Here is a 24,436-nt window from a genome sequence, read left to right on the forward strand (position 1 = left end):
GTGCAATAAAAGTAAATAATGAATAAAACAAAATAAATGAAAAAAAAAGCCAACTTAGATTTATTTTATTTTATAATATGTAGATCAGAAATACCACCTTTAAACCAGTGAATAATCATTTGAAAATGAATATGCATTTGAGAGTTAAAATAAATTAAGGACAAGAATCATATTATACTGCAACAAAGAATTTGACCTGTAAGTGGCCCAGACAGTGGAACAGTGCCGCCTGTTGGTGAGTATGAAATTGACTCATGTGGACGTCAAGCAAGTGTTAAGTTTTGTCTCTCTCTTTCATGATGTCTCAAAACACAAAAGAAAGTTTAAACTAAAATAATGAAAGGAAACACAGTGAATAGATCCCTACATTCTAAGAAAAGTCTGTAAAAACAAGGCAAATGTGCCGTTGTTAATATGAAGGAATTTTCAGTATTGATTTTTCAGTGTTTTACCTGTATTTTTCAATTACACATTTCCTTGTGTTTTGTTTTAAGGTTAAAGGAAATACTGTAAACTTAATGAATAATGTTCTGGCAGAAAATTACCAGTACATTTTCAGCTTTTCTACTGATTTTTGTCTTAATAAAGGAAATTACAAAAGCTGTTTTTGCTAACGTTAATTAACGTAACTTAGTAGTCTTAGTAGTAGTATTATGTTTGACTGTACACTATTAAAACTCATGCTGTCATGATTTCCTCACACCTCTTCATCATGGCTGCTATGTCAACAGCTCCCACCTAGAATGTTCCCAGTTTAATATATAAACTATCAGATCCTGTAATCAACTTAGAAGCTACATGTTTTAATAATTAAGCAATTTTTATCATGATTACACATGCAGTTTTTATTAACTCATTAATTGAAAGACTACAAGGAATATTTGAATTTTTAAATGAATTCATGATTAAAGGTGATTCAAATTTGTGTGTGTGGGGGGGGGGGGGGCTTAAAGAAACGTACAGCACATTATGTTGTTACACACATTAAGTGGTGCTTGAATGAAACAAGCAGAGAATGAACAGAAAATCAATTGCTTAATGCAATGAACACAGACCATTGATGCCTGACATGTCTTACTGTATTTAGTAGACCCTGAAGCTATTGTCAAAACACTGATGATGATGCATATAACAGCTACAATACTATTCTGGGAAATCCAATCAATGCTGTCTGTTTTGTTGATTTGGGCCTGTGGACATCATTGTTGGCTCCTGTCGAGCGAATCTGGGCTTTACTCAATTCCTGCAAATGCAAAGGTGTTTTTAAATTAATAATTCAGACAACTGTACATGTAGCCTGGTTTAAACAGTGTAGAACACGGATATTATTCAAATTTGATTTAGGAGTTTTTCAGAACAACTATGAGCCTTATGTATGGTGAATTCCACTTAAGTCATGTCAAGACTTGAGGAGAGCGGTACAGAAAAGTTGTCAAAGCAGACCACACTTTCTTTTGAACCTTGACCAAAATAGACAGTTACACCAAGCACGATAGCCATAACGATAAAGATATAGCTCTAAAAATTGTTCTAAATGTAAATGAGTAGCATTCCACACCACAACTATAACAATAACAGCACCAAGAAACTGTTGTTTAGCAGTGCAGGAACAGTCCAGCCAATAGTCTCATCTTCATGTTGATGATGACTTTCATTTCATCTGTAGAACACAGTTTCTGAAAATGTGGAATACATTGTACAAGTTATAAGAATTACTTTTGTGGCAATTTACTGGCATTTAACAGCCCTTTGTCCTTCTTATCTGCTCTCGTTTTATAAAAAAAGGGTGTGAGAACATTCTACTAAACTTCTCCATTTGCATTCCACAGAGGAAAGAACAACATGAGTTTTGGAACAACATGAATTGATGATGACAGATTTTCCCTATTTGGGTAAACTATTTCTGAAAATATCTCATTCAGATTCGTTTCAGTGGTTTGACAGCTACCACCCAGATTCAAGACTTCAATATGAGTGATCTGCTGTCAGCTGCTAGAGGCCCAGTCAGAGCAGAGCTCACAGCCATCTGAACTGAAAATTTTCCACTAGGAGAATGATACGAACCCAGCTTTTGTATCTCAATCTTCTCATCTCGGGGTCAATTTTAACATGTTCCCTCCAAGCGAGGAGCCACAGCTGAAGCAGCGAATGGGAATGAGGTATTTTCAGCCTGGCTACGTATGTCACCTATCTGACAGAATTCTTTTTGACAGTAAAGTGTTTGTGCAGTTTTACTGAGTGACAATGCAAAACTATAAGAGCAACAACACATCTCAAACATCAAATATTTGAGAATATAAGTTGGAGTGAAATGTTGTGATAAATTTTTTGTGGAGGATTAAAATTCCTAGAGCAATTGAAAACAGCAAAGTAAAGGATCGTGCCATGCCTGATAATAAGGACAAGGGAAAACGTGCTATCCATTCCAGGCACATTAGTTTATGACTGCAAGGACTTTTTGCACAAACAACAGTGGTTTGAATATCACATTCCCTGGCTCATTAACCAGTGTACAGCACTGGTATCAATTTTAAAATCATTACTTACTAATTCTTCCTAATCCTCAGTATCAATTACTGTTGTAATTTTGAATGCACTTCAATTTGCAGTCAGCTCTTCTGGAATTAAGCAGCCTTACTGATTGTGTTCCCAAAGTTGTTCACAGAATTAAAACACGAACTTACATTGAAGACTTCTGATGTTTAAAAAAAAAATTCTCCTACCTTTTTCTCTGAATCTTTCGTTCTTCTGCCATCATTCAGTTGTTCTCGTAGGTTCTTCTCCCCAAACAGCTTCTTAGCCCACTCGTCCTTCTGTGCATGGAGCCGGTGAGGCTGTGAGGCGATCTCACCTGCAGCACGGTACCGGTCGGCTGGAATCTTACTCATGGGTGGTGGCAGGGTGCTACAGTTAGCACTGGACCATCCGTCTGTGGACTCTGCATAAGACTCCTGATCACTGCTGTGTCCTTGACGCCAATCTCTCAGGACGTGAACTGGCAGCCAACGTTGGCCTGATGCCCCCGTCACCTTCTTGCCATGTGCGGAATAGTGGGAGCGTGAAGGAAGGCCTGACACATCCAGCCGTGAGGAGGAGTTCAGATGCCTGCCAGAAAGCAGAGGTGGGTCTGCGTGGGAATGTGGATGGGGCTGAGGGTGATCTACGAACTGGTCAGGGCGGTAGCCATTACGATGCGAGATTGGTGGTGGCGGTGGTGGTGGAAGACCTCCTAGGACACTTTGGCCACGAGATCCTGGAGGGTTTTCCCATAGTCCTGAGGGAACATGCCGACCAGGGTTTGCACCCAAGTCAACCAAGAGGACTCGGTTGCTTTTCTCCTCCGGCAAGAAGTTCCCAATGCCACTGTCACTGTTGCTGCTTGTGCTGTTATTCTGCTGAGCATCTAGGTCTCCATCGAGGAAAGCTCGAGCTCGCATACCCTCTATAGATTCTCCCATATCGCGATACAGCACGGACACAAACTGTAGAAGGGGCTGGGAAGTAGGTGGAAACTCCAAGCAACCACTGGTGTCTGGGTCTGGAGTGCAGTCGAAGCCAAAGCGTCGAGCAACACCTTGGTGGATCTTATGATGACAGAGCTCTGGGTCTACAATAAAGACGTGACAAGACGTACGTAACCCTTGCTCCTCCTCACCATGTCTATGCATGCCATGGTCGTTTGTGGCCTGCATGGTGACAAGACCGAAGAAGCGGCGGTCGTCTGGACACACAGCACTGAACGCTAACTTCTCTGCAGGGTAAGTGGCTAGAATAGCGCCTCGGTCGTTGCATAGCTGTACACAATCATGCATGACTTTGAGCAGGACCAATGAGTGCACTTTTTGTTCGGCGCGCAGACGTCGCATACAGCCCCGAATTGCCTGCAGGCTGTCACTTTCCAGATTAGCACTTGTAGAAGCTAATTCAATGGATCCCAGGTATCCTACAATCATCCCAACGTTGAGTATTCCCGCAGAGTCAGCAGTTTGCAACAGGGAATATTCATCTTGCTGTTCAAACATATCAATGAACACAGAGTCATCATTGAGCACTTTGGCCACCTCCTCTTCAGTGAGCAGGTTGGGATCACTCCGTTGGGTGCCATTGTTACAGTAAGGAAAGTCCGGCTCTGAGAGAGCCCTTGGTTTAGAAGTAGAGGCACAAGCTACTGCTTTCTCTGAGCTGCTGGATGAGTGGCTAGAATTCTCAAAGATCATGTTAAAGATTCCACCAGACTGCATTTCCGCTACAACGCGTTCTGCGCGGTTTATGCCTAGTGTCTTTGAGTCTATCTTTGGCCTCAACCAGTGGCTCTTGTGGTCATGGAACCCCAATTCCTCATCGCTTGAACATGAATCTAGGTGTGCATTGTTATGACTGCCTTCGGCAATGACCAAGTGTAGGACACCTGTGCAGCGACCAATCAGCTTGACAACGTCCTCGTGAGACGCTTTGGACACATTGATGTCGTTCACACTCAGGATCTGATCTCCAGAGCGAAGGCCCACATAGTCAGCCGGACTACCCTTCAGGATGCAATTCAGCACACATGGAGACTGACCAGATAGTGTGAAGCCATAGCCTGTTCTTCCCCTTGCAACCTCCACCCCTCTTATGCGTGCAGACGGCTGGGCATTCGCACGCCTCCTCCCTTGCTCCGATTGTCTGAACATTCTTCTTTTAGTCCCCGTTACACTCTCTTCTGACAAGGGCTTCACAAATGCAGAGAGTTTTGTGATATCATCCTTCCAACTCCAGAGCCCCAGTCTAAGGCACTAACGTGGTACATGCTTAAATATTCACAGAATACCTTTACAAAGGGGAGAGAGAAAAGTCTATCAGCACGTTGACATATTAATCAACATATTAAAAGACATTTACATGTGAACAGGTGTTGTTCAATGTAAAATATGCATTTGAAGTAGATTAAAATTAAAACATTGAGAATTGCATTACACATTTAGTCATGATTATAGTGTCAGTCTAGAACAGTTTTCACCCATCATCCCCTCACTCACCTGCCAACCACAAGACACATTATAGCAGTGAGTTCAAGTGTAGATGTTCAATGTCTAGGTGGTGTAGCCCAACTTTACAAATAAATCTATGAAAATAACATAACTACAAAGATTTCTAGGAACCATGGAATGTGTTTTAAAAATATCTTTATCATACTCATCTGGCATTTAACCTCATAAATAACTGTTATATATAATGTATGTCAAATATAACAATATAGAACTAAATAAAAAGTACAGTCCTTACTGAATATTTACATACTTTTTTTAAAGGCAGAGATCAGTTGGGTTAGGTGCTAGAAAAGTGGCGTGGAGTTAGCATATTATAATAACAAACATGCTTAGAAACTGATAGGACACATAAACTCACAAACTTAATGTTGTTTATCATCGATAATAAAAACTTTCCTTATTGTTCGCAAGACTTTCTTAAGATGCGAAGTAGACTCATCCACTCTTGCTAACGGTCCCGCCTTCTTTTCCCCATTGTTGGAATCTGATTGGAATGCCCACGCGTCAACATATGTAACCATGACAATGGAACTGTCTCTAGATGTTTCTTATCGCTCATTGGTTTCCATGGTTGTCAATCATCTCCACAGCGACCCAAACCCTGTTCTGCAGAGACTCGCCAACTGACCACAAAAGTTATGCTACAGGTGTCCAAAACAACACGACCGAAAAACGACAAAAAGTTAAACACCGTACACATCTTAATACTTATTAAGTTCCAGATTAATTTAATATTTAATAGAGCGGTAGAGAGCCGAGCTGCCTCGGTATTGGTTTTCGCGAGGAACAGCTGGCCAGTGAGTAACATCTAACGGTATTGAATTATCGGCATCAGTAGCTAGATACTGACAAGAGTAACATCTATTGAGACACAACAACTAGTGAAAAGCTATAAAACGATAACCTAATATAGATAGGCATACAGTTAAATAATAGTATTGTTTACCTAAAAAGTCTGGAAGCTTTAATATCCGCAGAAAGCACAAGAATTTCCAGTGGCTACATTGCTAACATTAGCCGCCACTTCCCAAAAACTTTCCTGTGAGGAATAAATAACAAATTCCCACCATTACAGCACAGAGAATAATAATGAGTCATAAATCATAGTTATATATTCAGTAATTTAGTGTTCTTACTTGTGACGGATGTGTCCCAACCTGATGTGAAGTTTAATGACATGGTAACCTTAGTGCTGTATAAGGAGTAAACAAAAGGAGAGGGCAGCTGGTGTGTGGACAGGAGGAGGAGGAATCTACATCTCAGTTTTTTTCTTTTCTTCTTAAGGACAGCAGCACCGGTGTAGGGTTTTTTCTTCACATGACAATGAATTTAGATGTATAATCAGGTTTATCCTAACAGTGTTATATAAATGTAGTGTTAAAGAGATATTTGAATGGCATAATATAAAAATATCCTGCCAAGTTTACACTAGAAAAACCACTGAATAATTCTGTTTTAATTCTTGAAGTTGTTCTTTTGGTCTATAGAAACTGAATATTGAGATTTTTGTAAGCATTTTTACATAATTACACACAAAACATGGAATTATCAAGAAAGAAAAAAACCTTAACTCAACAGTAAAAGGATTATTAGCCGATTAACAGTGAATACTGGTGCCACTTACTGTAGACAGCTGCTACTGTTGACCCAACATAGACATAAATTATGTTAAATTTAACTCTTTTTTTGAAGATTACATTGATATTTCTTAAATAGACAAGTTCATAGTTAAATTACTGAGACACACACACACACAGAGCCCTGGGCTTGGAATTCCCCCATTCGTTCTGCTCAAAGTTAATAACCTGCACTTTTCCGAGGATTAACAGCATAAGCTCCTAAAATCCATTATCTAGCACATCATAAAATATCTCACCTTGGAGTAGAAAATGTGCAAAGCCTTGCTCCTGGAGTAAACCTTTACCCAAAAAAAAAAAAAAAAAAAAAAAGTATAATAAAAAAAAAAGTATAAAAAAAAAAAAAAAAAAATGAAGTAGCCTATTATCACAGTGTTTCAAAGCTCTTTAACTACTTTTATTAGGACCAGGAATGAGGAAGTAATTATCAAATCTTAGCACTTTAATATGAAAACTAACATAAGCGTCAAATACCCAACTGTCATTTTACAAAAAGAATAAAATGAAAAACAAATTACACAATTTCTCTCCACTTCTCCATTAATGTATAGGCATTGTTTTTCATCAACAATTTTTGTTATACCCATTGAAACTCTCTTCACATCCTGATAGCAATCAATAATAGAAGTGGTTTAAATGAAGAGTTTGGTTCCAAAACGCGATAAACGCCATTTAAAAAAAAAAATGAGTTTCCGCCAAAATCAGTATTGTATCTGGTCGGTATTGAAAAGTCATTTATTAATTTTGCGCAAAATGCGATATCCGTTGTGTTATTCTGTCATGTTTTCTCCCTTTCTTTCCAAAGCGCGACAAACGCCAGTCTCCCTTCTCTGCAGAACGTGATATATCCGCTCAACCAATCACAGCGCACCATTCCATGCACTGTAAACAGTAATGGCGGCGCTCTGAATACACCCCGCATCCTTTATCTACTTTGTACTTTGTGATCAACAAAAACAGAAAAATGAATAATTTCGATGAACATTGCTGAACCTGTGGTGGTTTCTGCGGTGGGGAAGAAACGCAAGCCATCGAAATCATTTACGTGAGGAGATTAAGAAGGCGAGGCACTCGAGTCGGGAGGAGGAAAAATGCCGGCTGTTGCTTGTTTCACGACAGCATCAAACTTCTATCACGCTCCCTAAACTGAACTGTTTATTTTAACCATGCGGTGACGCCAGATACGCCTTGATCGGTAATGACAAACAGAGACATAATTCATTTATAAGATTAACAAGATGACTCGTTGAATTCATTTTGGGAGCGACTAATGAATGTATTTTTAGTCAAATGCATGTACATAAGATTAGTATTGACAAAGTTCATAGGCTGTCATATATGTGAATTAACTTACTTTCAATATGAAAAATAACTTATATTGATGGATTAATTGCATTTTGAAAAAAAAAAAAATCAAAACAAAAAAACGTGTCATGCATTTATTGCATTTTGGAGAAAAAATAATAAATTTTTATAATAAACCTTTGAAAATCAAAATCTAGATTTGAATTTTTAATGTTTTTATAACCAAAAGATGCTATGTTAAAGTTTGAAACAGAAAAGAGTGGTTTTCATTTTGCCAATTTCTTGGTAAAGAAAACACCTTTTTACTCAAATTAATCAAAATGGATTTATAGCGTTTTGGAACCAAACTCTTCAAATATTTAAAAAATGCAATGATAGGATGTTCTACCTGCCTGTCAGCGTATGTATTTCCTCTGCGCACCCTGCTCGCACGGAGGAAATTGTAGACAGTCACAGAGTGCCGCAAATAACCAGCAGCCGCCGCCTTTTACAGTTCCCCCTGAACCAAAACAAAGAGCTTATGCTGCATTCATGCAATGTCATAACCATAACTACAAGATGGCAATATGTTCTACCCGGAGCTGTTCACGTTCTCAGGATTTATGTTTCTGTGTCAACACTATCAACGCCAAAATTAATGTGCAGAAGTCAGAGCTCTGCAAGTTGTTTATGTTCATTTTTATTGTAATGTTATGTACTTTGAGACACGAGGTAATTGAACGCAATCTTATGTGACGTTTTGGAGACTCTGCTCTGGCTGTGTGCGTTCATGTGTTTTGGAGGAGGCGTGGCTTTACTAATGGGAGGGTAAGATCTAATGCTTTCAAAACTAGCTTGCTATTGCAACTCCCATTCAGTGTGAAATACAAGTCAAAAACAGGCTGGATTCTGCGAGTCACTAGTTGACGAGCCATGCAATGTGCGCCAAACAAAAATAAACCAAAAAAAAATCAGTAAAACTAAATTGACTATTTTACATCTTTTATTTATTTCTATATTATAGTATTTTCATAGTTTATGACGTTAAAACGATCCATAAAATAAATACATCAATTTTCGTTATTTTTTACCAGCCATAGTTTGCAGAAGTGCAATGAATAAATAACAAAAAGGGAGTAGGTTAATCTTTTTTTTTTTTTTTTTAAAGAAGGCTTCGGTGTAAGACCATTATGGCATTACTGTGATACTTGTGGGATATAATGCTGCTATCCATTTGTCTCCAGCTTTGCCTTAACTTTATTTACAGTGCTCAGCATAAATGAGTACACCCCCTTTAACATTTTAAACAATATCTCAATGAACACAAAAACAACTTCCAAAATGTTGACAAGACTAAGTTTAATATAACATCTGTTTAACTTATAACATGAAAGTAAAGTTTATAATATAACTTAGATTACACATTTTTCAGTTTTACTCAAATTAGGTGATGCATGAGTACACCCCACAACAAAAACTACTACATCTAGTACTTTGTATGGCCTCCATGATTTTTAATGACAGCACTAAGTCTTCTAGGCATGGAATGAACAAGTTTGCGACATTTTGCAACATCTGTCTTTTTCCATTCTTCAAAAATTGACCTCTTTTAGAGACTGGATGCTGGATGGAGAGTGATGCTCAACTTGTCTCTTCAGAATTCCCCATAGGTGTTCGATTGGGTTCAGATCAGGAGCCACTGAATCACTTTCACCCTGTTCTTCTTCAGAAATCCAACAGTGGTCTTCGATGTGTGTTTAGGATCATTGTCACGTTGGAAAAGTGCACAATGGCCAAGGACACGGAGTGATGGTAGCATCTACTCTTTCGGTATAGAGCAGTACATCTGTGAATTCATGATGCCATCAATGAAACGCAGCTCCCGACACCAGCAGCACTCATGCAGCCCCACATAAGGACACTGCCACCACCATGTTTTACTGTAGGCACCATGAACTTGTCTTTGTATTCCTCACCTCTGCGATGCCATACAGTTTTGAAGCCATCAGTTCCAAAATCAGTTATCTTGGTCTCATCTGTCTTTCTTTCGTGGACGGCACCCATGCATGCCATTCCTCTGCAGTGTACGCCTTATTGTGTCATGAGAAATGGTCACCCCAGTTTGGCTTTCTACTTTAGATAACTGCAGTGAACTTGCATGTAGATTTTCTTCAACCCTTCTCATCAGAAGACGCTCCTGTCGAGGTGTTAACTTCTGTTGACGACCTGTACATCTCTTTGAGATGGTTGCAGTTCCATCTTTTTTTTTGTTTTTTGTTTTTGTACCACTTTTGCTACAGTATTCTGACTGATAAGTAAAGCTTTGCTGATCTTCTTGTAGCCTTCACCTTTCTTGTGTAAAGAAATTGTTTTCTTTTCAGGTTTTGTGACATTTCTCTTCCATGTGGTGCCATTGCTGACAGCATAAAATGGGAAGGGGTTTTAACAAACTTTTATAGTCAACTGTCTGCTGGACATCTGTTTAATGAATAATTCGACTCACATGTGGTTGAATTCTTGTTAAATTAGACATTTGTAGTCTAAAATGTAGCTTTGCTCCAGAGGCTTTCAGTGGGGTGTACTGATTTTTGCATCACCCTAATTTGAGTAAAACTGAAAATGTTGTTATATATTATTATAAAAGTTATATTATTAACCTTTCATGTTATAAGTTAAACAGATGTTATATAAAACTTAGTCTTGTCAACATTTTGGAAATTGTTTTTGTGTTCATTGAGATATTGTTCAAAATGTTACTTTTCAAAGGGGTGTACTCATTTATGCTGAGCACTGTATATCTCAGATAAAAGTTTTTTTTTTTTTTAAATTAAACACTAAAGTAAACACTGATCTGAGATCTAACAATATCACTACTTTTGTAAAGAGGGGAAATTGAAATAAATAAGGGAAGGTGTAAAAAAAATAAAATAATAAAAAATCTGAATTTGCTAGAAATTAACAATATAATGCAAGGGGAGAAATGGCTTAAAAATCATTCCCCCAAAGATGCATTAAACCAACCAGGATTATCCTGTCTTTCTCTAGTGAAGCACACAAACTAAAGAGAATAGAATGTATTAACTATCTGATATTTGTGAAATTATCAGTGGCGCACTATTAACATTACAATTCTGCAGTATTGTCGTATTTGGTCCAACCACATTGGTGGTCTTTGTGAAAGGCATTCAAGTTATTTAAGCTGTCTGTGACCCATAACACTACCATCCTATTTAGTCACTAAAGCAGCCCAACAAGATTTAAATTTAAAGATCTTCAATGCTGCTATCAAAAAAACCTATTATGTAAATCCATCATTTTGATTGGTTCTACAATCTGTAAAACTGCAAGCAATCATGTAGCAGATATCTAATGGACATGACCAACTAATTGTCTCCATAAGTTGTGTGAATTTGCCCAATTCTTGTGTCGCTGGATGCGATTATGTGATGTCCATGTAGACTGAATCGACTAACAATCATAAGTCACCCCATTTCAAAAGTTGTTGTGGCATCACATAAAATATTGAATCAATATTGAAAGCAGACTAAAGCATGCTTTAAGTTGATATACAAAACATGTTCAGCTTGTCAACTAGGCTTATATTTACAATGAAGGCTCCTATGCCACCTAAGTCTCTCAAAAAAGTGAGAAAAAAAAAAAGAATGGGTTACTGCGCATATTCAGTTACAATGACCTTTCTCTTTACACCATCTCATGTCCACCGATGGGTGTTGTCATGCACCACAGTTTATTCATTTAATCACAAATATTATTTCTTTTACACAAATTGTACATTGATGTAAACACTCTATAGATTAAAATACATACTTCCAGTCATTACACTAGATCAATAATCATATCTTACGTCCTGAGCTTTTAAAAGAAATTTAACAAATAACTGCAGATGTGTTGCAAGGGACACAGTATGTAGATTTGAGCGGTAATTTTTATATGTAGAAACCCTCATCTAAAAACCTACAGTAACTGCTATAGCTATTTCAAGCCCTCTCCATACAAAAGGACTTCAGTGATTCACATTTTTTCTCCATCTTAAAAAAATGTGTCAACTTAAAAACAAATATAGACAACTGAATTTTAAGAAGAAAAATAAACTTTGTTTCAGGCAATTCACCCCTCTTACTCAGTAAGTCAAACACATTTTACATTTAAATGCACAAAAATCTTATATCAATAGTCTTATGCAACCTCTTCCACATTAGAGGGGATATACAAATTCAATTTACAATCCATTTTCGCTTCAAGTGCCAGCAAACACAGAGCAAAGCAATGCATTGCCCATGCAAAAGGAATGATTTTAAACTGAGGGGGTTGTGGGTTTATGAAAGACAGTGTCTTCCGTTTCTAAGGGAGCAGGAGAGTATGGACTGGTGGAGAGGAGGGCATCGTGTAAAATACCCGGATGTACTGATTTTAGCCAGGTTGGACGATACATATCTGGGAGTACCTGAACTCCAGGTCTGCGGACTAAAAGATCTAATCTTGGATCGGCTGAATTCCGGAAGTGCAGGAGTTTGCAAGATATTTGTAAGAACATTCACTATAATATGTTCTTCAGTCAGTTTGATTATAGCTTAAAATTCTCTTAGAACATTGTGTTTTTAATGATGGAGACACGTCGTCAGTTTTGACTGCACTACCAATAAAACTTTGTGACCAGCCTTATAGTTTTGCCACAGTAACATTCTCTGATACCAGATGAAGAGCATGTATGCATACAAAATATGGAGAAGACAAGCATCCATATAGACTTTTGAGATGTCAAGTGACACCAGTCAAATATTCTGATGGTAGCACTACTATTCTTTTTTAAATGACAGATTACTGATGTTCTGGTGCATTGTGGCCACATACTTCAGTGGATGTGCTGTCTTGCTTGGATTGGTCCCACTGTCTCTAATAACAATGAACTATTTGGATCAATGTCCTCTGGTATATCACGGATACTATCATAGCAGCCGATCCCGTTCCATACATCCCATTCCATACATTGTTGACATGCATCCTGGTGTGTAACGTTCTTATAAGTGTGATATCTTCTGCTCTGGTATTATATTACCATTTTTTATGTCTAATTTGCCTTGTAGATACATTATTGATATTCATATATATATATATATATATATTATTATTATTGGTCTGTCTCATATGGTCTGTTTTATAGTGACGTGTCTTGGTGAATGCTCTGCAAACAGCACAGTAGTTGGTAATACGGAGTACCAGGTAAAGCCACCATCTCAAAGACAGACTGGAAGGCCCTGCGGTCTAACTCCTCATCGATCTGGTGTCGGTAGAAATCCATAGCAACCAGACAAAAGAGGCTAATGTCCACTGTGTCAGACTTTCCCATGCGACTGATGACATGAGGCAGGCTAAAGGAGAAGGGAGAAGTTAAGGAAAAAAAAAATTAAAAGGAAAATAAAAGGAAAGCAGAGAACAGGAAGTGTGCTGTTACCAGTACAATTGCACTAATTGAAATGTGTTTAAGGATACAGGGCAGAGATCCATTGGCTGGTCGAGGCACTGACAAAGAAACAGGACAGGCTCCACATTGCCATGGCGACAGGTGTTCTCTGTGTGAAGTTTGACAGCGAGAGTAGCACCCAATCACGGACCATGGAGGACTGCCCAGTTGCATGAAGTGTTTGAAATACCTGTTGCAAGAAATACATGCATTAAATAACTATTATTACCTTGTTATAAAGTAAGGATAGTTCACAAAGAATATAAAGAAAGTCAGTCATACAGGTTTGGATCAACACGGAAGTGAATAAATTATGACAGAATTGTAAGACTAAATGTGCAGACACATTTACCATTGTTAAGCAAATCACACATGCGCATTTCATTTTTTTTTGCAGTAATTAGTTTATCCACAAGGTGGCAACCGTGCCCTGGGAGCATCAATTCACAAGGTAGTCGAAGAAAACCTGCATAAACAGATCGGTGTGCATGCAAGCTACAGCGACAATGGAGGCCTACATAGACAAGAGAGATTGTGCGAAGAGGTTAGAAAGTACCCTCATTCGTCCAACTCTAGCATGAAAGAATACAAAGATGTTTACATGGGTTGTAACTTGTAGCAAGAGATTGCTCAAAACTGAGCATGCGTTGAACATCTGTGTATGTGCACAAGTCAAGTGCAAGGCTATGCGTTCGACTGTTCGTAAAAAAAACAAAACAAAGTATACCCAGGGCTTATGTTTGAAAGTAACTTCTGTTTGAGTTGTGCTTCATAAATCGGTATATTATTGACAACAAACAATTGACCCATTATACCCATAAAATTTTGCAGAAATGTGAACGTGAATGAACCAACACATTTAAGATCACAGAGTACCCAAAGCATTAAGAATGCCCAAAAAGTTGCACTTGCCTTGTAGACCACTGTAGCCATGAATTGTGGGTAAGGCTGCTGATTGGACAGGAACTCCCCAATGACTTTGTTCATGACGTCTTGCAGTGGGAAAAAGTCATCCAGGAACTGAGGAAGGATCCGGGCTACCACTCGTGCCTCACTCGGAAAGCCTTTACGAATCCTACAGCAAGAAATTTCCACAGACAAATTAGTGGAATAGAATTTTTTTTACCTACAGCTGGAAAAAATGCATTTTGCATTAAGTTTCTTTAAAAACAAACCTATGTACCTGTCAAACAGAACAGATACCCGCTCCATTGCGACAATGACTGACTCGCTATCGGGAGCTGTGGGGTCTGCATCAGCAGGGCGCCCAGGACTTCCCTTCTCCTTCCCTATAGGGTAAATGTATGTCCACCAGTAAGAAGAACAGTTCCATAATGGATCCATTCAGATAAAACTAGGTTCTACAAAATAAACATTATGAATGTTAATCTTCTTATATAGTATTTTCACTTCATTTTACTAGAACAAAATTAAACCTCTCAACATTAGACACTTCTTAACCAATTCATACTGAGGACTCAGCTGCTATGTGCTTTGTTAGTAGGGTAAGCATCTAAGGTGAGTCTGTTCTTATGGGTTGGTGTTAGTAGGTGGGTCAGTATTAAAGATGAAGCTGAAATGTGTCCTGCCTTCCTCTCCAGCCACACCTGTGTACATGCAGGTGAGCATGAGACCCAGGGCAGCCATGGCACGGTGTGGGCTGGGCATGTTCACACGGTCAACGCTCAGCTTGACCAGCGTCTCTGCGTCCATGCGCGACAGCTGCTCGGACAGAAGCAACCGCTCCATACCTCGCAGGACGCAGTGGTAGATGATGGATGGTGTGGCCTCCTCGGTAGCAGACAGCATCATACAGCACAGCTGGAAATGCAAAGGAGGAACAATAGTAGAGAGTGAAGGCTCAATGACATATAAGAAAGTCCATGATAAAGAAAAATTCTTATAAATGTCTCTACATTCAGGCTGAAGTCCAGAATCAAGTGTGGTCAAAGAATATTATAACACTAATAATCTTTTCTCCAGATTATGGCCTCTTCCCACCTGAATGATCCCGGCATTGAACTCAGGCCCTACATCCAAGGGGTAGTTCTCCATCATGTAGAATGCCACAGCACACATCACCAACACATGCTGCTGGTTGTGTAGATTCACACAGCTGAGAGAGACACATACAAACAGTTTTAGGCCTAAACACATTCCTCTATTTTCAGTGAGGCTATCAGATGCTAATTCTAGCCCTGGTCTTTAATGAGGGATCTCAGATCTCAGTAAGACACCATACATTACAGCTAATGAGGAGCTGATGACCATGCAGTGTGTGGGCGTGTGTTGTGATTGCCTGTGTGAACCTATTATTGAGTCTCCCAGCATGCCACAGAGACTTTGGCATTAGCTTTGACTGCATGGGGCATAACCTCTTAAGAGAGGTGCTAACAGTGTGAAGTCTTTTATCCGACGCAGGACGCAAACCGTTAACCTCTCATCCCATATTCTCTTAAATGAAACGGCAAACACTAAGAGTTAGTGTAACACTAATGAATGGACAGCCTTTGCCTGCCGCTGGGAGAGGTGTGGTGGAGAGGTTAAAGCTCAACGCAGGTAATAGGAAGGTTGATTCAGTCCTCACAAAGAGCGAGCTAGGAGTCTTCATCATTGGGATTGAGCAGGGATGAAAATATCTGCAAAAATAACTACTTATTAGTAGGCCTAGTAGAAATCTCTAGGTTTTTTCAATTTTTTCTGCACTGGCGAAATTGGTGGAATTATGCATAATTTCTTTAAAATGTTAAAATGTGTTAAACAGTTAGTTCGAAACACAAATGATATTTTAAATAAACCTTGAAAGATTTATTTCTCTCCATTGAATGTCCATTTCACCGCTATTTTGACACTTGATAAAGTTCATAAACCTGTGAAAAAGAAATCCATGAATCAAACGTTTTAATCCAAGTCTTCTGAAGAGACACAATGGCTTTGATGAACAGATTCAATTTTTTATTTACAAATAATTTTCAATCAATGCACATACATAGAGCACATCAAACATGGTAAACAGAAGTTTAAACATCTTTGCTTGACACAAGAACCAACAAGGTTTGAACTTGCATATGACTTGGATTAAGCTGCTCGATTCATATGGATATCTTCTGATCAATTTATTAACTTTATGAAGAGTCAAAGTTTTATTGTAATGAACTTTTAAAGGAGTAACATAAATCTCTCATGTTTCATTAAAAATATCTTTATTTGTGTTTCAAAGATACATGAAAGACATGAGGGTGAGTAAATGATGACAGAATTTTCATTTTGGGGTAAACTAACCCTTTTAAATTTGTAAATGGTGTACTAATGTAAGAAATATAGTGTAAAAGAATATAGTTATTTTTATTAGGAAATTAAAAATCACTTAAAGGTGCCCTAGAATTAAAAATTTAATTTATCTTGGCATAGTTGAATAACAAGAGTTCAGCACATGGAAATGACATACAGTGAGTCTCAAACTCCATTGTTTCCTCCTTCTTATATAAATCTCATTTGTTTAAAAGACCTCCGAAGAACAGGCGAATCTCAACATAACACCGACTGTTACATAACAGTCGGGGTGTACGCCCCCAATATTTGCATATGCCAGCCCATGTTCAAGCATTAGACAAGGACAGGACGTTTGGATGTGCACAGCTGAATCATCAGATTAGGTAAACAAGCAAGGACAATAGCGAAAAATGGCAGATGAAGCGATAATAACTGACATGATCCATTATATCATGATATTTTTAATGATATTTGTAAATTGTTTTTCTAAATGTTTCGTTAGCATTTTGCTAATATACTGTTAAATGTGGTTAAAGTTACCATCGTTTCTTACTGTATTCACAGAGACGAGCCGTCGTTATTTTCATTATTAAACACTTGCAGTCTGTATAATTCATAAACACAACTTCATTCTTTATAAATCTCTCCAACAGTGTAGAATTAGCTGTTAGCCACGGAGCACAGCCTCAAATTCATTCAGAATCAAATGTAAACATCCAAATAAATACTATACTCACATAATCCGATGTATGCATACAGCATGCATGACGAACACTTTGTAAAGATCCATTTTGAGGGTTATATTAGCTGTGTGAACTTTGTTTATGCTGTTAAAGGCAAGCGCGAGCTCCGTGGGCGGAGAGCGTGAGCATTTTAAGGGGCCGCAGCCTAAATCAGCTCATATTTAATGATGCCCCAAAATAGGCAGTTAAAAAAATTAATAAAAAAAAAAATCTATGGGGTATTTTGAGCTGAAACTTCACAGACACACTCAGGGGACACCTTAGACTTATATTACATCTTTTAAAAAGACATTCTACGGCACCTTTAAAGATCGACTAGTGGGCTCTTTTAAAGGTGGACTCTGTAGTATTTCAAGAACACTGTTTGGAAGTTAGTCAGGCTGATACTAACAACAAACGTCTAACCAATCAGCATTAGGGGACGTATGACGTCTGAGGAGAGAGAACGAGCAAGAGATTTGAAAATAAGAAAAAACTGACGACCACCAGAGATTGCGGTGTTTGGCGTCATTGTTAGTGCACCCGCCACGCACGTCAGAGGGATCGGGCTTGGGTTGGAGACAAACTCAAAGCAGGGTAGTTAGGATTGGAGTGTGAGTTTTGGAGGTGGAGCAATGAAGAGAGGGGTGGGTTTGTTTGTTTGGGTTTATTTCAAATATCAACAATGTCCAAATAATACTTGCAGTACCTTTAACTTGGACCAGTTAGAAACCATGTAGCAACCACTTGAAACACCTCAGCAACCACATAGCAACTCCTTGGCAACAATCTACAACACCCTAACATTGTGGTAGCAACTTTTGCACAGGCAAACACCATTCATTTTTTCTTCAGAAAATGTAAACATATAGATTCTACATACTACTGCCACTCTTTGGGTGAAGGTTTAAGTTTAGACAGACTGTAATGTGTGTGTGTGTGTGTGTGTGGTCATGTTTTACTTTTACTCACTGTGCTATAGCTTTAAGGTTGGAGAGCAGGTATTCACTGACAGTAGGGATAAGCTGCCGTGCTGTATCGTCCAGCAGATCGCACTCCAGCACGTATAGAACTCCATGAAGAGCACCGATCCGACTGGGCAGATGAGTGCTGCGCAAGGTGCTCTCCAGAAGACGGCACACAGGCTCTGCAATGGCTTTATCCTGACACAGATACATTAGTCCACACTGTTAAATAGCTGTAGCTGTGTTTATTTATAAAGCTAGTGCATCAGAAATGCATATACACTCTCACCATGCCAAGCACTGCAGCTGCTTTGCAGATAGCTGGCACAAGGTACTGGCTGAGGATCTCATCTTCTGGTGGATGGACTTTCTGCAGCTCAGTCAGAGTGGAGAACATCATATCAAACTGATTCCTCTCGGTGAACAGATCAGAAACTGCCAGCAGCTTAAAGAGACAAAGAAAGGATATATGTGAATTGTATAGGAAAAGTAGAGGTAAGTGAATTTGAACTTGTACACTGATCCTAAGATAGCGGTAGCGACTAATTTTTGCTGGAGGTTGCACTGGTGCGACCACCACGTTCCTAAAACTGATAAGAGCTGGAATTTCTGTTGCATATGAGAAACATCAAACAGCAAACAAAATGAAAGTGGAACAAACCATGCTTGAGCTGCGCAGTGCAGACCATTTATCAGCTCAGACCAATATTATACAGCACAACACAAGCTCAGAACAGTTACTCATGTACCAATCTTTTATCACGCAACACAGTTACTACACAGCGCTTGAATTCACCACAAAATTAATAACATCGCAGCAAGATCTAGTCAGAAAAATTCTAATTCGGCGCATGATTCTGTTATAAAACAGGAGAAACATTGAGTCATGAATAAACAAGATTTAGAAGGCTTTCCAGTCCACAAATCACCAACATTCCTCATGGATTTAGTAACGCTAACTGTAACCATGGGATTGTAGCAGAAATAGCTGAATGTTTTTAGATTATTCATTTCATGGTTCGTCCAACTGAGAGTGAAATTCAAGCACTTTTCAAAAACTTCCAAGTGCGTCACACAACTTTTCCCAGTACTTCAAAGCTCTAAATATTATCCAACTTAAATTTTATTGAACATTATTTGTTCATCCTTCAAATATTGTCCCCATTTGTAAAACTAAAAGTTTCAAGATGTAGAAAAATTAACACTTGGTGGCAAACGAACACTTTTATTTAAAAATAAAAAAAGACATGAAATTACCACTTTAACCAGTAGATGGCAGCAGAGGAGCACTTATTGGCTTATTCATTTCCACTTCCTTTTTTGTACATAAGTATGAAGTAGGAAAGTCATATGTAGAACTTGGCACTGGCACTACTATTCTCAAATGTTAGTCTGGAGCCCTGCAAGGGGCCCACAGGATGACTTGAAATTATTTAATTTATATATATATATATATAATATATATATATATATATATATATATATATATATATATATATATATATATATATATATAAATAATCTTAATTATTAAAAAACTAAATACCCACACACACACACACACATCGTGTAACAGTAATATTGCTTTTACTGAAAAACAAACTGAATCAGAATCTTAAAATCTTATGGAATCACAATATAAATTGCTTAATTAATTTACTATATCAACCTTCCCAGTTTCCAAGCAGTGTTGTTACAATTACAGTAGAAATACCCAAGGAAATATCTTATATAGGGGGGCTTCGAAAAGTGTTGGACAATGGGGTGCCTTCGAAAGCTGATGAATCGCTATGAAAGCATCTGTAAGAATGCACTCACCGATCTGACAACCTCACTGATTAGAACAACAGGAGTCTTCTTGCTGCTTGGGCTGCCAGGGAGAATCCACTGGCTGTAGAGCTCCAGGAGGAACTGAGAGCAGGAGTGGATGTCAACCCCAGCACGGTGCTTCCTAGACAGGGCAAGCAGAAAGACAATGCAGGGTGTGAAGACTGGAGGATGCTGGTTTTAAGGAGCTTTACTGCTAGTAACTATGTAAGTCTGACCTGGAGTTGATTGGTGATAATTGTGGTGATGCAGGTGCTGGAGCATCTGCTTCATCTTCTTCATCCTCACCCCACTCCTCCTCCCTCAGAGGGGTGATGTTATTTCCCAACCATACTGAGTGAATCGACACCTGCAGAGTGTACGTTTGTTAATAACATGCAGATATAAACTTTAAAGGGATAGTTCACCCAAAAAATTCAGTGATCATTTACTCACTCTCATGTTCTTCCAAACCCATAAGACTTTCATCTTTTAAAAACCAAATTAAGATATTTTTCAATATTCTCATCATTTTTGTCCATCCACTGAAAGTCCACACAACCAAAACTTTGACACTTCAAAAATATCATAAAGACATTGTAAAGTAATCGAGCAATTCAAACTAAGTCTTCTGAATAGACACTATCTTTTTATATGATGAACAGATTTAAAGGTGCCATTGAACATTTTTTTTTACAAGATGTAATATAAGTCTAAGGTGTCCCCTGAATGTGTCCATGAAGTTTTAGCTCAAAATACCCCATAGATTTTTTTTAATTCATTGCCTATTTTTGGGGCATAATTAGAAATGCGCCGATTCAGGCTGCGGCCCCTTTAATTGCTCGTGCTCTCCACCCCCACAGCTCTCGACTCTATCATTGCATAAACAAAGTTCACACAGCTAATATAACCCTCAAAATGGATCTTTACAAAGTGTTCGTCATGCATACTGCATGAATGCGTCGGATTATGTGAGTATTGTATTTATTTGGATGTTTACATTTGTTTCTGAATGAATTTGAGGCTGTGATCTGTGGCTAACGGCTAATGCTACACTGTTGGAGAGACTTATAAAGAATGAAGTTGTGTTTATGAATTATACAGACTGCAAGTGTTTAAAAATGAAAATATCGACGGCTCTTGTCTCCGTGAATACAGTAAGAAACGATGGTAACTTTAACCACATTTAACAGTACATTAGCAACATGCTAACGAAACATTTAGAAAGACAGTTTACAAATATCACTAAAAATATCATGTTAGATGTGCACATCCAAACGTTAATACTGGCTTCCTTTGTGTAATGCCTCGATCATGGGCTGGCATATGCAAATATTGGGGTGGTACATATTAATGATCCCGACTGTTACGTAACAGTCGGTGTTATGTTGAGATTCGTCTGTTCTTCGAAGGTCTTTTAAACAAATGAGATTTATATAAGAAGGAGGAAACAATGGAGACTCACTGTATGTCATTTCCATGTACTGAACTCTTGTTATTCAACTATGCCAAGATAAATTCAATTTTTAATTCTAGGGCACCTTTAATTTAGGCTATTATCCACATATACATATTCAAACATTTGGAATAATTAAACAGGCCATATTATGTACTTTTACTAAGCCTTGATTTTGTTTTTGGGGTGTACTAGAATAGGTCCTCATACTTGAAGGTTAAAAAAAACACCTTATTTTTCACATCATTTACATTGTTGCAGCACCTCTCTTCCCTGTCTGTTAGTAATGCTCTTTTTAGTTCCTGTCTCTATGAAGCCCCTCTTTCCAAAGACCCCAATGTGCTCTGATAGGTTGGATGGACTAGTGTGTTGTGATTGTTCAACCACTTCGAGCATGTTTCTGAAATGTCACGCCCCTTACCATAACCACGGGTTTCAAAACACTACTAACGCAACTCAACCAGGCCTCACCCCTTTATTTTGCATATGCTTTAGGGCAGGAATTATCTAAATGATGAACATTGTGAACTGTACATTCCTGGAAGATGAATGAAAATGAAAAAAAGCATAATAGGTCCTCAAAGATTTTTTTTATGTTTTTGAAAGAAGTCTTGTAATTGTAATTAAATATAATGATGTAATATTTCACTGTTTTTACTGTATTTTTGATCAAATAAATGCAGCCTTGGTGAGCATAAGAGACATACATAGAGCTCATCAAATATGGTAAACAGCAGCTCAACTTTACTTGCCATGATGTTTTGATGAGATTTTGGTTGTGTGGACAAAATAAATTTCCTTTCAATAACTTAATAGAATGATGAAGTGAAGTGTTTTAAAGTAGTCAGTTTACTAACTTGGCCCAGTTTGTAGTCCATGTTGCCCATCTCCCTTTCTGTATTAATCTGCAGCAGGAGTTTCTCATGACTGATGAGGGTGCCTGAATATGCAGATATACACGCACACGAAAAGGTAATGAATATGACAAAAAAAACTGCATCTTTTGCATCTCAACGGGATCTTTTGGCTGACCACTTACCTGCTGTTGAGGAAGATAAAGAGGGCACAGGGTCCCAGGCTTGATAGGGGAAGTGCGTGGCAATGTTGTCTCTCTTTGACACCATGGCCTGAATCTCACGCTCAACCATACCTCTAATCACACTCAGCTTACGACCAAACCTGAAAAACGCACAAAAATCGTATCCACTTCTAACCCTAGAGAACAACACATGAATAAAATAAATGTGTGCATACCTGGTGTCCAGAGCTTTAAGGATTTTGTTGCGGGGTTGCTGTTCAGGACAGCTGACAGCTGGATTTCCTGCTGTCGGCAGAGTCATGGCACTCAGCACCAGAGAGGTGATGGCCTGAACTGCCAGTACATTTATCTGAGTCCTCTCTAGATCCTCCTGCGCCACAAACAGACACATCTTATCAGTCACACACAGTATCCAAAACCTATGCTTGTCTTTTTGGCAAGATTTACTTCTTGCTGGGTTTCCTCCTCTTGGTCCATTGTGATTGGCTGAGTGACCAGCACCCCCAACAAAGTGGCCCACGTCTCCTCAAACTGTGTCCGACTACTCCAGCCTGCAAGGAGACCGCAAGAACAAATCAAGCTGTTCAATAATCATGTACTACACAAAAGGCTGGAATATACATGAGGTTTACCTGATGTCAACACACAGTGATACAGATCGTATAAAGCATCATTTTCATCTGACTTTCATCCAAATCTATTAAGCTAAAAATGTTATGCTTTGCTCACTTGTGAATGAATAATTTACACAAATTATGAAAACAATACATTTATTAGATTAGCTACACTGTTTAATAACCAATTAAGTAGAAAAGTATGACTATCTGTTAGTGATGTACTCATACTCATATGATTTCTGAAGGATCATGTGTCACCGAAGACTGGAGAAATGGTTGCTGAAAATTCAGCTTTGCCATTACAGGAATAAATTACATTTTAAAATATATTAAAACAGACCACTTATTTTAAATTTTAAGGGAGATAATGCAAAATACATGTTATTTTTTATTTAGTACTGTCCTGAGTAAGATATTTTACATAAAAGATGTTTACATATAATCCACAAGACAAAACAATAGCTGAATTTATTAAAATAACCCCATTCATAAGTATGTGAACCATTGATTCTCAATACTGTGTGTGGTTACCTGATGATCCACGACTGTTTTTATGTTTTGTGATGGTTGTTCATGAGTCTCTTTTTGTTCTGAGCAGATAAACTGAGCTCTGTTCTTCAGAAAAATCCTCCAGCTCCTGCAGATTCATCAGTTTTCAAGCATTTTTGCATATTTGAATTACAGCAGTGACTGAATGAATTTGAGATCTGTTTTTTCACACTGAGGACAACTGAGGGACTCAAACACAACTATTAAAAAAGGTTCAAACATTCACTGATGCTCCAGAAAAAAAACATGATGCATTAATAGATGGGGAGTGAAAACATTTTTGAATTTGATGATCAAGGTAAATTGTATTTAATTTGTATTCCGAGAAACATGCAAGTATCTTCTGTTGCTTCCGAAGGGTAGTACTACATGAAGAAGAAAAAAAATGATATTCAAGCAAAATAATTGGAAAATTTGGACCTCTTCATCCTGTTCAAAGTTTTTCACACCCCTACTCTTAATGCATCATGTTTCCTTCTGAAGCATCAGTGAATGTTTGAACCTTTTTTATTTAAAAGTTGAGTTTGAGTCCCTCAGTTGTCCTCAGTGTGAAAAGACAGATCTCAAAATCATTCA

The 24,436-nt window shown here is 38.2% G+C and overlaps 2 protein-coding genes across 12 annotated transcripts in view; both read right to left on the minus strand.

Moving 5' to 3' along the window:
- Positions 1-6,299, minus strand: part of rgs12b (regulator of G protein signaling 12b) — a 54,723-nt gene extending 48,424 nt beyond the window's left edge. For 2 of the 5 annotated variants that reach the window (XM_067405348.1, XM_067405352.1), the window contains exons 1-2: positions 6,167-6,299; positions 2,724-4,810 (exon numbers count right to left, since the gene is read on the minus strand). In XM_067405348.1, the coding sequence (XP_067261449.1) occupies positions 2,724-4,673 (1,950 nt within the window). In that variant the 5' untranslated portion in view covers positions 4,674-4,810; positions 6,167-6,299. Of the gene's footprint in view, positions 1-2,723; positions 4,811-5,018; positions 5,044-5,976; positions 6,070-6,166 lie in introns of those variants that run through there. The other 3 variants (XM_067405349.1, XM_067405351.1, XM_067405350.1) reach the window with 3 other exon arrangements.
- Positions 6,300-11,672: 5,373 nt separating this feature from the next.
- The window catches only part of htt (huntingtin), a 62,103-nt gene continuing 49,339 nt past the window's right edge, over positions 11,673-24,436 (minus strand). For 5 of the 7 annotated variants that reach the window (XM_067402689.1, XM_067402688.1, XM_067402687.1 and 2 more), the window contains 14 exons: positions 23,142-23,245; positions 22,910-23,064; positions 22,695-22,834; positions 22,513-22,595; positions 20,439-20,569; positions 20,212-20,344; positions 18,683-18,838; positions 18,401-18,591; positions 15,435-15,549; positions 15,023-15,254; positions 14,617-14,722; positions 14,346-14,508; positions 13,463-13,623; positions 11,673-13,341 (listed from right to left, as the gene is read on the minus strand). In XM_067402689.1, the coding sequence (XP_067258790.1) occupies positions 13,128-13,341; positions 13,463-13,623; positions 14,346-14,508; positions 14,617-14,722; positions 15,023-15,254; positions 15,435-15,549; positions 18,401-18,591; positions 18,683-18,838; positions 20,212-20,344; positions 20,439-20,569; positions 22,513-22,595; positions 22,695-22,834; positions 22,910-23,064; positions 23,142-23,245 (2,084 nt within the window). In that variant the 3' untranslated portion in view covers positions 11,673-13,127. The remainder of the gene's footprint in view (positions 13,342-13,462; positions 13,624-14,345; positions 14,509-14,616; positions 14,723-15,022; positions 15,255-15,434; positions 15,550-18,400; positions 18,592-18,682; positions 18,839-20,211; positions 20,345-20,438; positions 20,570-22,512; positions 22,596-22,694; positions 22,835-22,909; positions 23,065-23,141; positions 23,246-24,436) is intronic. The other 2 variants (XM_067402690.1, XM_067402684.1) reach the window with 1 other exon arrangement.

Source organism: Chanodichthys erythropterus, chromosome 12 (assembly GCF_024489055.1).
Source record: "Chanodichthys erythropterus isolate Z2021 chromosome 12, ASM2448905v1, whole genome shotgun sequence".
NCBI classification, from domain to species: Eukaryota; Metazoa; Chordata; class Actinopteri; order Cypriniformes; family Xenocyprididae; genus Chanodichthys; species Chanodichthys erythropterus.